The sequence below is a fragment of the Poromitra crassiceps genome, assembly GCF_964638095.1.
Source record: "Poromitra crassiceps genome assembly, chromosome: 8".
Lineage (NCBI taxonomy): Eukaryota > Metazoa > Chordata > Actinopteri > Beryciformes > Melamphaidae > Poromitra > Poromitra crassiceps.
Genome location: NC_139629.1, coordinates 45,176,354 through 45,192,045, shown reverse-complemented (window position 1 = coordinate 45,192,045; position 15,692 = coordinate 45,176,354). Strand labels below are relative to the sequence as shown.

The 15,692-nt window shown below is 42.1% G+C and overlaps 1 protein-coding gene across 3 annotated transcripts in view; it reads left to right on the top strand.

Annotated features, from left to right (window-relative positions):
• Positions 1–1,150: 1,150 nt before the first annotated feature.
• kif5aa (kinesin family member 5A, a) overlaps positions 1,151–15,692 on the top strand; it is a gene marked incomplete at both ends in the record, with an annotated part of 27,638 nt that continues 13,096 nt past the window's right edge. For all 3 annotated transcript variants that reach the window (XM_083641381.1, XM_083641380.1, XM_083641379.1), the window contains 10 exons: positions 1,151–1,279; positions 6,089–6,176; positions 6,458–6,531; positions 7,333–7,437; positions 7,763–7,811; positions 7,954–8,009; positions 8,198–8,285; positions 12,908–13,032; positions 14,096–14,200; positions 15,305–15,453. In XM_083641381.1, coding sequence (XP_083497507.1) covers positions 1,151–1,279; positions 6,089–6,176; positions 6,458–6,531; positions 7,333–7,437; positions 7,763–7,811; positions 7,954–8,009; positions 8,198–8,285; positions 12,908–13,032; positions 14,096–14,200; positions 15,305–15,453 — 968 coding nt within the window. The remainder of the gene's footprint in view (positions 1,280–6,088; positions 6,177–6,457; positions 6,532–7,332; positions 7,438–7,762; positions 7,812–7,953; positions 8,010–8,197; positions 8,286–12,907; positions 13,033–14,095; positions 14,201–15,304; positions 15,454–15,692) is intronic.

Sequence of the window (15,692 nt, the reverse complement as noted above, 5' to 3'; positions counted from 1 at the left end):
GCAAAGCGGCACAGCTAGAATCCCAATACCTGGTAGCAGCTTTCAAAACCCATTGGTTAAATCCTAGTTTATTTAGGCTATAGGCTACTTATTTAATTTAGGTAAAAAAATATATATATATATATATATATATATATATATATATATATATATATATATATATATATATATATATATATATATATAAAGCCTACTGTGTGTAGCCTACAGTATATATACAGTAGCTATAGTAGCCATACTACTGAGTAGGCTATATGTATTATTACAGTCCATTATGTTTTTGTTCAACATTCTGCTGCATCACCCTTGCCTCATCAAATGCTTTAATGCACCTTCAGGTTGAGGCCTAAACTCATCTTTTATAATCAATACATTGAGTGTCTTCCCAGAATAGTTGACTATTGCTTCCAAGAAATATAATCAGGTATAGGGGAAGCACAGCTGGCTGAGAGAAGTCACTGCACGTATGAATACTGTATCAGCTGCATTAGAGCCTCAGCATACAGCATTTGACAAAAAGACTAAATCATGGCCTTGTTATGTCTTCTGTTCGGATGTGACGCTGCAGCATCCCGCCCATGATCCCGCCCCCCTGTGTGTGCGCGCAGCGTGCATGATGGATGCTGAGGCGGTGGGTACCACTTTGAGACGGGATGAAGGCCACGCCCTTCTCTGATCCGCCGGCAGGGGGAGCTGTGACAGCCAAACAGGCCGACAACAGCAGCAGCTTTACCTCACTGCCCTTCCAGCAGCATCTCACCTTCAACCGGCCAGACCACACCGCCGCATCCGAGAAGAACAAAAAACACAAGGGAGGCGGCAGCATTAAAGAGAACAATTGGAACATCCGAGATACATCAGAATCCCTTTTTTTAATGATGTAGGGGGCCCTATCGCGGTTTTATCTCTGATTTGACATCTAATTTAGCCTGTCCGCCTCTGCGACAAGGAGTACCCGCCAGCTGCGTATTTTCTCGGCTTGTCAGGGCGAAACAGGCCGCCTAACCTCGACCGTCCTCCTCAGCGTCCATCCTCCGCATCCTTCGTCACTTCTTTTTGACGGTCGGCCAGGCCCTGCAGCAGCGCCCGCGTCTGCCCCGCTTTCCTCCCAGTCAAAAAGCCAAAGCTCCCCCCTGAATCCTTGTGCGCCATGGCCGACGCTACAGCGGAGTGCAACATCAAAGTACTATGTCGCTTTCGCCCCCTCAACCAGTCGGAGATTGTGCGCGGGGATCTCTTTCTGCCCAAATTCCAAGCGGATGACACGGTCGTCCTCGGGGTAAGTCGCGCTTTTGTTGTTCATGCAGGCCCTCATCAATAAGTTATCAACTGCCATCTCTGTTTTGTTTTGTTGTCGTGTCATGGCTTTCTGGTATAAAGAAAGAAATCGGTGCAACAGTCAGTGAATACGTAGGCTATGTCCTCCCCTTCCCTATGTGTCTTTGCCTGCCATGATAAAGCTGAATCATTTAATGTTGTTGAAATGCGCAGCTTGGGCCCTGCTGCATCAGGTGACCAGACAGAGTCTGGCCTGAATGATACATGGCCGTCCTATGAGTTCCTGTAACCTATTCTGGTCCTACTGTATGTGAGTCCAATTGACCAATACCACAGATAGGCCTGATATAGCCTAACATCTAGAGATAAATATAAAATATGACATGTTTCTCATGCTCATAATTTGATTGTTCTGTCGTTTCAGTTAGCCTCTCAGCTGAGCTCTATGGAGAATTTGGAGACGAGCCTATTCTAGTCTATTATTCTAGTCGAGTGATGCCTTTGCCTTGAATCATCACAACAGAATAGGCTATATAGGTTGAGCTTGATCTTTGTAAGCATAGAGGATCCCACTGGGTTTATTATTATACAGCTGATCCTACAGTCAGATGTGTTAACATGGTGCTGAGGTGAGGTTTGGCGAGGCGATGATATTGCAGTAGACTGGTGAACTGGGAAACAGGGTGTTGACAAATCTCCGGTGATGCTGCATTCCCCGTTTAGTTGAGTGATTAATTAGGCTACACTGAGATTTCCATTGGTGGATACAGCAAGATCACACACAGAACACATGATTCTGTTTTTGTAACAGGATGATGTGGGATAGGAGTATCGGGGGAGAATGGGTATAGGCCTACAAAGCTACGGACTATAATGTTGTGTTTGAACTTTCAATTCAATCAATTCTTGAAGTGGATTTTTATCTAGACTGAATAACTGGATATATTTTTGGATATATATACTGATTCTTATATCCAATAAATAAGCAGGTTGCAACACAGTTTCTTTTTTAAACTGAATTCAACTCTGTTTGGTTATTGTTTGTTTGTTTGTTTGTTTTTGCATGTTTTTAGCAGGGGGTTCCTATCTGGAGGAAACCCCAGGGGAGCACGGGGGGAACATGCAAACTGCGCACAGAAAGGCCCTTTATGACGAGCCCACCTGGTTCAGTAGGACTAGGTAGTTTGTCAAATTCTTTCCAACTAGGCCTACTGTACCTTCAATGTAAGTCAGGCCAAATAAAATGCTATAGGCTTATAGATCAATTTAAAAAAAAGTGTGGCCCCCCTATCACAACTGAAGATGTTGCCGTTTGAGTGCTGATCTAGTTTATTTGGAGGTGTTATTTGCTGCATTTTGGGCAGATGTTGCTTGCTGCTTGAAGTGCTTTTATTTGTCATGAGTCATGATGCTTATACCTGGCCAAGTCTATTTTAGAAAACGAGGTACATAATAATGACAAATACTTGTCCAAGGAATGAAAAGTAGAATATGAGGATGATAAGGAGAGGGTGCCGTTAACGTTGGTTCTCCTCTGACTGACGGATAGTGTGTAAAAGGAGGATAATGGAAACACCGTTCTGTTCTGACCTTCTCTTCCCTCCAGCTGGACGCTCCACAGTAGAGTCAGAAACTGATCTCTCTAATTGCCTACAGAGAGAGGGATCAATAATAATCTAGCAGCCTCATGCATCACTGTGCTCTCTCTCCCTCTCCGCTCTCTCTCCCTCTCTCTCTCTCTCTCTCTCTCTCTCTCTCCCTCTCCCTCTCTCTCTCTCTCCCTCTCTCTCTCTCTCTCTCTCTCTCTCCCTCTCTCTCTCTCTCTCTCTCTCACTTTCTGGATTTCTCTCAAATTTGTTGTGTCTTCACCTCAGTTTCCATCTCTCATTTTCTTTCCTTCTCTCTCTCCCTCCCTAGATTTTTTTGTTGCTGCAGACTCAATTCATCTCTCTCTCTCTCTCTCTCTCTCTCTCTCTCTCTCTCTCTCTCTCTCTCTCTCTCTCTCTCTCTCTTTCCAGTAAATTATGCTGTCATGGGGGTGGTCTGCAGATGAGTCAATTTGTTAATGACATTTAATATGGCTCAGAATCTGGCAGCACTCAAGCTGGTTTTTGTGTTGTGTTCTGGCCTCCATCTCAGATGGGATGGTGAGAGTCGGGGTTTTAATAGCCTGTTTTCTGTGGCCGGGGGGAGGCGTGGCTTGTCAAGGCTTACTCACCCTTCAGCGGCGTGTCACACAGTTTCTGCCGAAATCCATTTTCATCGGTGGATTTGCATTTGGTGCAGAGGGGATTTTGTTTTGTTTTGTGTTTTAGTGGGCTATCATTTGAAATAACCGTCTTGTCTCGTAGTCAATCTTGTGACAAGATTCATTCCAAAATTGGATGACAGCCCTTGAGAAAATCTGATGCCTGCTTTTGTAAAATGACTGCTCACATCAAAGTAAAAGGCATTAAAAAAAATGTTTCCTAGTAAATATACTTTCAAAGATGGAAACAATATATAAATATTGAGTACTAAATACATTTAAAGCTCTTACACAGTTTCTACTGAGTTTTGCAATTCAAGCATCTTTTTTTTTTATCATGTTTCAGTAGAAGGACATTCATCACATTTCAAAAGATAACCTAATGAAGGCCCTAGTATTGAAAACGTATGCTCAGTAAGGTTGCTTTAACTGCAGTAGATGTGTGTGCAGGACTTTGGACTTTCATTAATAGTCACTTACAGTCTTCTTATACCTGTCACCTACTCACGTGCCAGAGCACTGAAAGTCAGACTTTCCCCCCAGAAATGATAAAACAGCATCATGAAATGAAATGAATCACTTGATTTTTGAATTGACCCTGGCGTTGCCAATTCCCACCTGACAGTGCTGCAGAACAGAGGCGAGCAGCCTACATTTTCTACCCTGTAACCCTGCTCCCTTGTTGGATACAATAGCCTACTAGCAATGGACAAAGAGCATCTTTTCACCACCTATACACCCTTGATCTCACATTGCCAGCTCCTGTGTGCCACAGTGGATGAAATATGGCTGTGAGCAGCTAGGCAGGAGGAGGAGGAGGACTGCAGAGTTGGCTTCCTCTAATGCTCAGTGCTGATATCATCTTCTTTTGTTCTTCAGTAAGGGAGTTGAGTGCTTCAGTCCGCTGTGAGGCAGATAGAGTAAGGAGCTTTGTATAGACGGTTTTCACGGAATGGTCACTCCTCCACCTTAATGTTGTTGTTTTCCTTTTCTGTCCACAGCAAACACTGCAACAGGAAGTGAGATGGGGTTCAATTTAGAATCCTTTTGTTGTCAAGTTAAAACCGTCTATAAAGCAGCCACAAAAATGGCACAATACAGATGTCTAGTAGTGTAGGGTGCACACATGTCGGTTACTTTCCAATTTGTCCGTGTTGTGTGAAAACTGAAAATCTTTCATGTTTTCAGCGGAAGGATTGCCTGCTCCTCTATGGGGTATTGATCTTCTTGTAGGAATGACATAAGGTCCACACGGTAACACAAAATGACAAGACAAATATAGAAAAGGTAAAAAGAGGACAAGACAATTACAATAGAGGCGAAACCCTTTCAAAGCCACTTGGATAATGTGAAAAATGCTTTGTCGTCTAAAACAAAGGTTTTCTTAGTTGCTGAAAATTGGGCATTACAAGCTTTTCCAGCAGTGTGGATTATGTAAATATGTAAACAGCATACCTTGTGTCAATATGTGACGTTCGGTTAACATATGCCATGTTGAAAAGTGCAGTAATAAATGTGTGTTTTGCCAAACTAGATGATGTATACAGTAGGTTGAAAATGATATTCCCATTTTGTAAAAGAGAGTATATTCTTCTTGTTTTGACACGTGCAAATGGATGATGAGTCGGTCAGTCGGTCGGTCGTTCGGTCAGTCGGTCGGTCGGTCGGTCGGTCGGTCAGTGCATTAGATATTTCAGTCACTGATAGCCTCACAGCACTGACATCACTTCCCATTGATTGGATTGATGACTGGCTGTTGGAAAAGGGATTGCAGCATAGGAGGGCTGTGGGTTTGTGGCGTTCAGGAGCGCAACGTTCCGTCATGTTTCTGTCCTGTTTCCTGAAAGAAATGTTCAATAGCAGATTGTGTATCAGGAGAAATGTCTAATTATATCACCAAAGGCATAGGCTTTATTTTACTGAGAGTCTTTTTTTATTATTGTTTCTGTCTTGGGTTAAAAATACATATTTTTTTTACATCTAACAATTTTTAGCCTGATTTGATCGTTTTCTTGTAAAAAGTTATGCCTACCATGCAAGATGCTGACAGTGCCAAGAATTCAGCAGGCCGTCCTTCAAGGTTAAGGTTACATTTATTTCATATGGACATCACAGAGCATTGGAGATGTAACATACCGGTACATATATGCACAACAACCAGATACACAGTGTTAAGTGTTTATAGCGGAACGCAAATTTTCAATACCTGTCCACAGGCGACTTTTACATTAACATACAACCCAAAGGACACACCCAAAAAGAAATATAATCAAATATAAAACCACATGAGTAAAGCCATACATACAAATGTATTGACAAGGAGGTCACTAGATGCTGGAGACTTTTTAAGGAGCAAAGTCACGCCTTTTCATTGATTGCCAGATATCTTGACCAAACATCTAAGAGAGCTTATTTTAGGGCTGCTCCTCCATGTTTTAGTGTATCTGTCAATCAATGCATTAATCATCATGAATGGAATTCCTGAGGGAGAGAAGTCTCCCTCAGGAAACCCTGGGCAAGTGTAGTTTCATTAACTCTTAAATAACTGTTCTTGCTCAACAGGGGAAATCCTATGCGTTTGATCGAGTGTTTCCAACCAACACCACCCAGGAGCAAGTGTACAACACATGTGCCAAGCAGATTGTCAAGGGTGGGTGCATTAACAACAACAAAACATGTGGAATGTTTGATATAACAGTGAGTTGTGTGTAACTATGAATAAGCAGAGAAAAATATTCCCTGTAATAAAGGTTAAAACAGTCAGCTGAGGGACTGTGGTTTATGTTTCAGGTCTCAGTCTAGAATATCAAGTCTTTGAGGTCACTTTGCGTTCCAATACCTATCGATGTGATTACATTACATGCCTCTCTATAAATGTAGCTGATGTGTACTGTACTGTCGCCTAATTTCTTGTACTGTTTTTCCCTTTAGATGTGCTGGGTGGATACAATGGCACTATCTTCGCATACGGACAGACCGCCTCCGGGAAGACCCACACCATGGAGGTACGAGTTCACAGCCATGAAATTCAAATTATTCAAAAGAATATGAATTACATACAGCTGGTTAAAGTCGATGCAGCAGTATACCACAAAGAGTTGACTCAAATAAATAAACAAATGCAATAACTGTTGATATAACCAGCACGGAAAGTTAACTTTGTTTTCGGAGAGCAGTTTTTTTGTCCCCTTGATCGGATTTTTTGCGACATTGTGGTTCATTTTTGGGGGAAATTTGATTAAACTAAGAAATAATACATTACATTTGAATTGCCTATTGGGAAAAACAATCTGTTACAGTATCACTTAGTTTGAACTTCTTTCCTACTGCTGGAAACCAGAAGAGGATCGTGCCATGTTCCCGTCTCTGTCCCCAACCACTCCATCTTCTAGCCCTTGATTATTTATTTTTTTAATAATATTTGTTCTTCTATTTTTTGGCGACATAGTGGTTTGTGTGGGTCGGTATTTTCTGCTACTGCCAACAGTTTCCCCTGCTTCAGGCTGTGTGCTCGGTTCTTTTCTGATCAAAAATCGCCCAATTTTTCCTCGCCAAGAACTTATCTGAACGAAACCCAATGAATCTCTACGGTGGCCCACAGGGGACAGCAGTTGCAAGCAATGTCGATATTTGACAACTCAAGAAAGAAATGTGAACAGGGTAAAAAAATGCCTTCTTGTTTTTAATTTCAGTGGTATTGTATGAACTTTCAATCACTTTTTTTTACCCTGTTTATTTTTTACCCATTACATCTAACCATCTCACATTTAGAGCTTCTTACTGTACATGTGTTCTTCTTGTTGCAGGGGAAGCTGCACGACCCGCACCAGATGGGCATCATCCCTCGTATCGCTGAAGACATTTTCAACCACATCTTCGCCATGGACGAGAACCTGGAGTTCCACATCAAGGTGTCTTGTGCCTTTCCTCAGACAATGCTTGTTTGTGTTTGTGCTTGAGCATAGGGTGTTGTTGTGTTTTTGGTTTATTTTATTCTTATTTGCTGTATTCTATTCTGTTCTATTCTATTCTATTCTGAACTGTTCTGTTTTCTTCTTTGATCTTCTCTTCTCTGCTCTTCTGCAAATACCTATTTCTGCTTCAATAAAACAATGATTTGACTTGTATACTCTTGTACTTATGTTTCACAACATTATTGAGTTGAACCACAAGGAGTTGATATAAAGCTATGAAAGGATCATTTTGGTTCCCTTGGGTTTCTTTCTTCTCCAACAGGTTTCATACTTTGAAATCTACATGGATAAAATCCGTGATCTTCTGGATGGTTCGTACTAATGCGATTTTGAATGCAAACAGTATAACATGTCAGACTGAAATATAACCAATAGCTACTTGAGTTTGGGGTTGTAAATGATATTCTCCTCAACAGTATAAATGCATTATTTCAATTTCTCTTCATTTTCCAGTGACAAAGACCAACCTGGCTGTCCACGAGGATAAGAACAGGGTTCCATATGTGAAGGTTTGTGGAAAAAACAGAGATTAATTTTCTAGCTCTTTGATCTAAATCTTTCAGTAAGCTATCTCAGATCCACAATGAGTGAATTTCCTCATATTATTTGCCCTAGATCTCTCTCTCTTTCTCTCTCTGTTTCTCCCTCTCTCTGTTTCTCTCTCTCTCTCTCTCTCTCTCTCGCTCTCTCTCTCTAGGGATGCACTGAGCGTTTTGTCTCCAGCCCTGATGAGGTCATGGATGTGATCGACGAGGGTAAAGCCAACCGCCATGTCGCTGTGACTAGTAAGTAAAATGAAATGAAAAATGGGCCAAAAGACAAATGGTGACAGTGAAGTGAAATCATGCATTTTTAGCTCCAGATCCTCTTGAAAAAGAATTTAAAATAAAAGCTATAACACTATTAGTACAGTCCAGCATCTCCCTCCACTTCTGTATCAGAGAACGAGATCCACCGTAGTCTTCTCTCTGCTGCCAACAGCAGCACTAGTTAATCATGTGTGAAGTGACAGTAGAATTCATGTAGCTTATTATAGTGTCTCATTATGTAATCTTGGTGGTACAGTGCACTATACTTTTCAAGCATCATGCATCCTCCTGAAAGAAATAAGACCTCGTCAGACAGAGGTCAGTTTAATTGATCTGGGCAGTTACTGTGGATCATTATCTAAAAGAAAAGTAATTCCTAGGAGGGCTAGGTGATCATTCTATTTATAATTTTTTTTTTATCTTTCAGGGGAATCATATTGTGATGATATGGTGATTCTGCGATATCATGACACACACAATTCCGCTGTATAAACTGATGCTGACAAGCACATTTTATTTTTAAACTGACAAACAAAAATGACACAATGAAGTAGGAATATTATTTAGAAATTGTACCGGTATTTATATTTGAAATCCCACCTAACATTACCATGTAGTTCAATGGGATGGACATTCATTTGATTATTTAAAATCAGATTTGGAATAAATGGGTCATATTGTCTATTGTCATGTATATTGACGTCAAAAATACTTCTCATGATTATTAGCGTGATATTGATTTCAACCATATTATCCAGTCCTAATTTCTAGTAATAAACATTAACAGCCCATCATCTCTGCTAATAGATTAAGACAAGTTCAGCCACTATAGCAATCAGTAAACTGCCATAAAGAGAGACTTGGCTGTTAACAGTTCATTGATGGTTATATAAATACCTAAAACCTGAAAAGTCGTAGAAAGAGAAGTTCCCTAAGCTGTTCTTCCTGCATCATCTGTTGGCATCTGTATTAAGCACCACGTCTGCAGGGCAGTGCTGACTCATTCCTCTCCGGTCCAGCAATAGCATTTTACTAATGGCTTCTACTGCAGGTTTACAGGTCAGACTGAGGCATCAGGCACGGGCTTCAATAGACCCTTTTCACGGGGGCCATTTCGTGTCGAAAAGGCAGAATAAACACAGGTGCAAGCAAAACACTAATGAGGGTTTCCAAATTCCAATCATGGAAGTTGGAAACCCTCACTAATGTTTTGCTTGCACCTGTGTTTACCCTGCCTTTTCGACACAAAATGGCCCCCGTGAGAAGGGTCTACAACAGATGTTACTTGATAATCAATGTGTCAAAGCTTCAGAAGATTTTATTCACACAGTCAACCTGAGAAGCGTGTCGGTGACGGCACCTCTTCCCTCTGAGTTGATTTTGAGTTTCTTATCTGGCTGCTGCTCAGAGTTTCATTTCCAACAAATCAGTAATTTGATTTTGCCCTTTTTCCCCACCTTTTTTTCCCCTCCATTTGAGGGATTTATTTGGCATTTCATGAAACGTTGCGCTTTGCCAAAGTATGCTTCAGGATGAAATAGGTTGACAACAGCAGTGTTTTGAGTGATTAATTTATGTTTTTTGTTTTTTTATCCCAAAATCATAGTTTCAGCAGCAGCACAACATAAGTGCATCATTTATCTCTATAATGAGTTTAGAGTTTGAGCTGTGCACATATTCAACCAACAAGATGCTTTAGATGAATGACACTGCCTCAATGTTACAGGTACACTGGAGATCAATTGAATGGCCTAGCATTACAATAACTATGAACTATGACAGAAAGGACCTGAGACGGTCCGGGGTTCGAACCCAGGACCTTCTTGCTGTGAGGCAACAGTGCTAACCACTGAGCTACCGTGCCGTCTCTCTCTATTTCTGAAACTTAATCACTGTAGGCTACTCCAATTCCCTGATAATAACAGATGAATGGTCTCAGAATGGTTCAGATCTTATCTGCAAGACAGGAACTACTTTGTCTCCATTGGCAACTACACATCTGACCAAACCAAAATGACATGTGGGGTACCCCAAGGATCAATTTTAGGTCCTGTCCTGTTTAACCTTTATATGCTCTCTCTGGGCCTAATTATGCAAAAAAACAAAATAGCTTATCATAGCTATGCAGATGACACCCAACTCTACATAGCCCTCTCATCGGATGACTATGCCCCCATAGAGTCACTGTGTCAGTGCCTTGCGCAAATTAATGATTGGATGTGCCAGAATTTTCTCCAACTTAATAAAGACAAAACAGAGATAATTGTCTTCGGCAAAAAAGAAGATAGGCTCAAAGTTACTGCTCACCTCGAATCCCTATCTCTGAAGCCAAAGGACCAGGTAAAAAATCTTGGCATTATTATTGACTCTGATCTAAATTTCAACTCCCACATCAAGCTTATAAGAAAATCTGCCTTCTATCATCTAAAAAATATAGCAAGGATTAGAGGCTATATGTCCAAACAAGATCTTGAAAAACTAATTCATGCTTTCATTTCTAGCAGGCTAGACTACTGCAACAGTCTTTTCAATGGTCTTCCCAAAAAAGCTGTTAAACAACTTCAGCTCATTCAGAATGCGGCTGCTAGAGTTCTAACAAGAACCAAGAAAGCTGAACACATTACACCAGTTCTCAAATCCCTGCATTGGCTGCCAGTAAATCTTAGAATAGACTTTAAAATTCTGCTAATAGTTTACAAATCTCTCAACGGGTCAGGCCCACACTACATCTCTGAAATGCTTCTACACTATGAACCATCCAGATCCCTGAGATCTTCAGGCACTGGTCTACTAATTGTCCCAAGGACCAAATCTAAACATGGTGAAGCCGCGTTCTCCCACTATGCCTCTCATAACTGGAACAAACTCCCTGAACACATTAGATCTGCCCCTACTCTGCCTATTTTTAAATCCAAGCTAAAGACCTTTATGTTTACTCTTGCTTTTAACTGCTACTAAACTACTGCCTCTCTCGGCCTGTAATTTTAAAAAGATTTTTCCTGTACATTTCCAACAAATGGACTGTACATGTAATAATAATACTGAAGAGTGCCTTGTAACTTATTTAAAACAGAAATAATGTTTCATGTTTGTTAATTTGAGTATATATTTTAACTAAAACTGTCGGCTGTGTTTTTTATGTGTTTTTTATATGTGCATTGCTTTGCTGCTTGTTTTTTCGATTATTTTTTTGTAAAGCACCTTGAATTGCCTTTGTGTATGAAAGGTGCTATATAAATAAAATTTGACTTGACTTGACTAGAATGTGGGTACTGAGCCAATGAGATGCATTACAGAGCAGACTGATGCCTGCATTGAGAATAAGCTGAGTAACACGTCCATGCACCACTGAACAGTCGACAGTATAATAATGATAATACTAACACTTATACTCATACAGTACTCATGCTAACAATAACCAACAGTAGCAATAATAACAATCATAATAAAAAATAGCAATAATAATTTTATTTATATAGTATTCTTCCAAGTTTACAAAGTGCTTCACATTACAACAAGGGAGGATTTTTTATCCATATAACCGGTTGGGTGATGAACACTAATAACCGTGATCACTACTGTATAAGCGGATTCCACTGTATAATCAAATAGACCCTAACAAAGACAGATTACAGGCTTGAAAGCTTGAAAGTACATTGAGTATAACTCAATATGTGTAGCAGTCCAGAAAATGTGCTGAAAGGACTACGTTCCCAAGCAGCGTACTCTGTTTTGCAGTCTTGTGTGTGTGGCCTGCTGACTCACTGCTGCAGAGCAGACTCTGGGCTCAGCGCTGTAGCCCTCAGATATCTGCAGAGTAACCTGACCTGTCTGTCTGAGGGGCTCCAATACAGATAACATCAGAAGTGCTCTCTCCCTCTCTGACCTAGGCTAGCTCTCTCTCTCTCTCTCTCTCTCTCTCTTTTACCTGGTGCTCTGGCAACGTTGGGAGGCAATTAGTCTCTCCCCAGACTCAATTACGTTGAATTGCTGCGCTCCGCATACTACATAAGCGAGTCTGTGCCAGTTAACAGCCACTGCTGGTTTTCGAAGGCGGGTTGAAATTGAATGAGTGACAGGTCGTAGCACCGATGAGAGAGCGGTTCGAAAAATGGGCTGCGCCTCCCGTGTCGTCTGATCGCAAAGTCGTTACTGTTTGGAGAGGACTGAAGCCATCACTGGCATATGACTGGCCAAGTGAACGGTTCCCTCCCATAACCAGCCCTCTGAGGTAAAGTGTCCCAGACCCAGAGAGAGATCTGCAGCATGCAGTAACGTAGTGTATCAGCGTAAGAACTCTCATGGGTCTGGCGTTGAGACTAGGAGGCAATAGACACGGGCAGTTTGACTGACAATTATTCCAATCATGCTCTTGTTCCTTAAAGCCCACACGTTTGATTTTGTCTCATTTGTGAATCCTGATCCCTGCAGAAGATCATTTTGCCCAAAGCGGTTTCAAAACGGCACGTCTGTATCATCATCTTCTTCTTCTTCTTCTTCTTCAGGTCTAACATTTTGGGGGTTAACTCTCTCTCTCTCTCTCTCTCTCTCTCTCTCTCTCTCTCTCTCTCTCTCTTTCTCTCTCTCTCTCTGTGCAGACATGAACGAGCACAGCTCGCGCAGCCACAGCATCTTCCTCATCAACATCAAGCAGGAGCACGTGGAGACAGAGCAGAAGCTGTGTGGGAAGCTCTACCTGGTGGATCTGGCTGGCAGTGAGAAGGTAGGAGTCTACGGGCCCTATCTTGGTACAGGCGATATCCCCTATTTGCGCTTGCGCACCTGTTTGCGTGCCTTAACGATAGCAGACCGCCTTGCGCAAGTGTTCAGGTGTTATGCCGAGTTTTGCACCCCCGCCCGGTAGTGCCGAGGACAGAGGGAGATGGAGAGAGCTTATTAACAGATCGTCTGTGGTGCCAACGACCCTCCGGGTTATGGGATAGGTGAAGGTGAATAGCCTATGTCCATTGTCCAACAAGTTTTCTCAATTAATTTCCCTCTTTGCGATGTGATAAAAGTTTCTCAGTGAGTTATAGTTGATTGAATTATCTGCCAATACCCAATTTTAGCAGCAGAATTTGATGTCCTGGCATGGCAAGGTTTTGTGTAATGACATATCCAAAATAAATGTTATTCTGCACTGCGGTGCGCAGCACGGAGGTTATGGTGCGCAGCGGGGTATTTAGCGCATAGGAGGTGCTTTTAAAAGCTCTTAGCGCAAAGTAATTGCGCGCTGCTGACGATAGGATAATGCCATCTATCCCCACATTTATGCGCTGAAACGCCTGGTTTGGCATGTGGCACGCCTATGTCCAGTAAAATTATAACAGGCATGCACTTGTGTCCGCCCCTAATTTGCATTGCGCGTGGTGTTAAACGAGTGCAAAATTGTGCGCTAAATTACCGCTTTTGCGAAGATAGGGCCCTACATCTTTACACCTGGGATCCACTGAATGACTCGACATGGGAGGTGTTACTCATTTTTGAGTCATTCAGTGGAGAAAAACCATCGTAAAGGACACACATCGGGGCAATCACTGCACAAGAGCAATAAGATAATGTCTTCATAAAGGGCATGACATTAGAAAGAGGATTATGGAGTATTGTATTTTGTATGATCTATTGTTTTTGTAAATGTCCATGTTATAGAAGTTGACTTCATCAGCGTATCTCTGCTTCTCCTCAGCTTCTCATATCTCATATTTCTCTGTTCCTCTCTCTCTCTCTCTCTCTCTCTCTCTCTCTCTCTCTCTCTCTCTCTCTCTCTCTCTCTCTCCATATTCCAGGTCAGTAAGACCGGAGCTGCAGGATCCGTCCTGGATGAGGCTAAAAACATCAACAAGTCTCTTTCTGCTCTGGGAAACGTCATCTCTGCCTTGGCCGAGGGAACGGTGAGACGCTTTCACTGTAATGTCAGGATATCTGTAATATAGATATTACAGATTGTTTTCTCATAACAAATAACCTTCACTCAGCAAATGATTCTCTCCTGTTTCAAAACACCTCTGTATCCGTCTTTCCCTCCTGTCGCCTCATCAATGAAATCCGTCCTGTACAGTAACTCCCGATAATGCCAACTCAACAGGTTTGCCCACCAAATGTCAACCATCACCCTAGTCTCGGCTCCCAGAGCTGCGCCACCAAACGTCTGGGAATTTCACTGTCAGAAACTGTCTGTCCGAGCCCGGCGAGAACCGCCGGCAGCAGACACGCCTACATTTATTATTAGAATTTTATTTGGTAGCGGCAATGCCATTTATCATAGTCCTAACACAGAGCATGAAGCTGATATGCTCCAAAAAAATTTTTATAGCTGTGGTTTATTTTACAATAATTTTTCCTACCCGGAAGTGGTCCGCTTGCTACTGTGAACTTGTGTGAAGTCATCAGCAGCCAGCAGGCTCTGTAACGTTAGCCTCGGGAATCAGGTTTATCGCTGGGGGAAAGACCTCTAGCCGCCGGGGCCGGATGAAACACGTCCTATTAACAGGTTATGTTTGTTTCTACGTGATTAATATGTTTCTCCGCAAATGCGACAATGTTTTGCGAGACACCGGTTCTGCATGAGATCTGCCCCCAGAAAACAGGCCCGCCCACAACACTCATGATTGGTTCTCCGATGCAAGGCTTCCAACAGCGCCACCTAACGTTATGCAAAGATTTAAATAGTAATATTCTCAGTCTTACAGGAGTGAAACGGATTAAGACTGAGGGCTGAGTCTACCATCACCCCAACCCACCCACCCACCCACCCCACCATCACCACCACCACACTTTGCCAATTACAAGATTAGTTGGATGCGGCACATTCAATCTGCCACTTTACAGAGCAGGTTCTGGGTTTGTAGAAGATTCAGAAAATTCTCTCTCTGGTTCTTCCTTCATCATCTTCCTCTCTTTCTCTTCCTCTTCTACTCTTCTCTCCCCCCCCCCCCCCCCTCTCTCTCTCTCTGTTCCTCTCTGTCTCTGTCTCTCTCTCTCTCTCACTCCTGCAGAAAAGCCACGTGCCGTATCGTGACAGCAAGATGACCCGCATCCTGCAGGACTCTCTGGGTGGAAACTGTCGCACCACCATGTTTATCTGCTGCTCTCCCTCCAGCTACAACGACGCAGAGACCAAGTCCACCCTGATGTTTGGACAACGGTAGATACAGTAGATAGATACAGCTCTGGATACAGTCGTGAAAGAAAGAAGTGATCATAGACCTAAAGTCAACTGAGATTAACTGAAGTCAAAACCAGCAGTGAAGCCACATAAAGATATATTTTTTTACAGCTTGCTGCCACATTTGCTGTCTTCTAGATCTGACCCAAAGACAACTTAATCAAATTATTTCATTGAATTAATATCCACATTTTCAACAAACTGAGTAACTTTACACC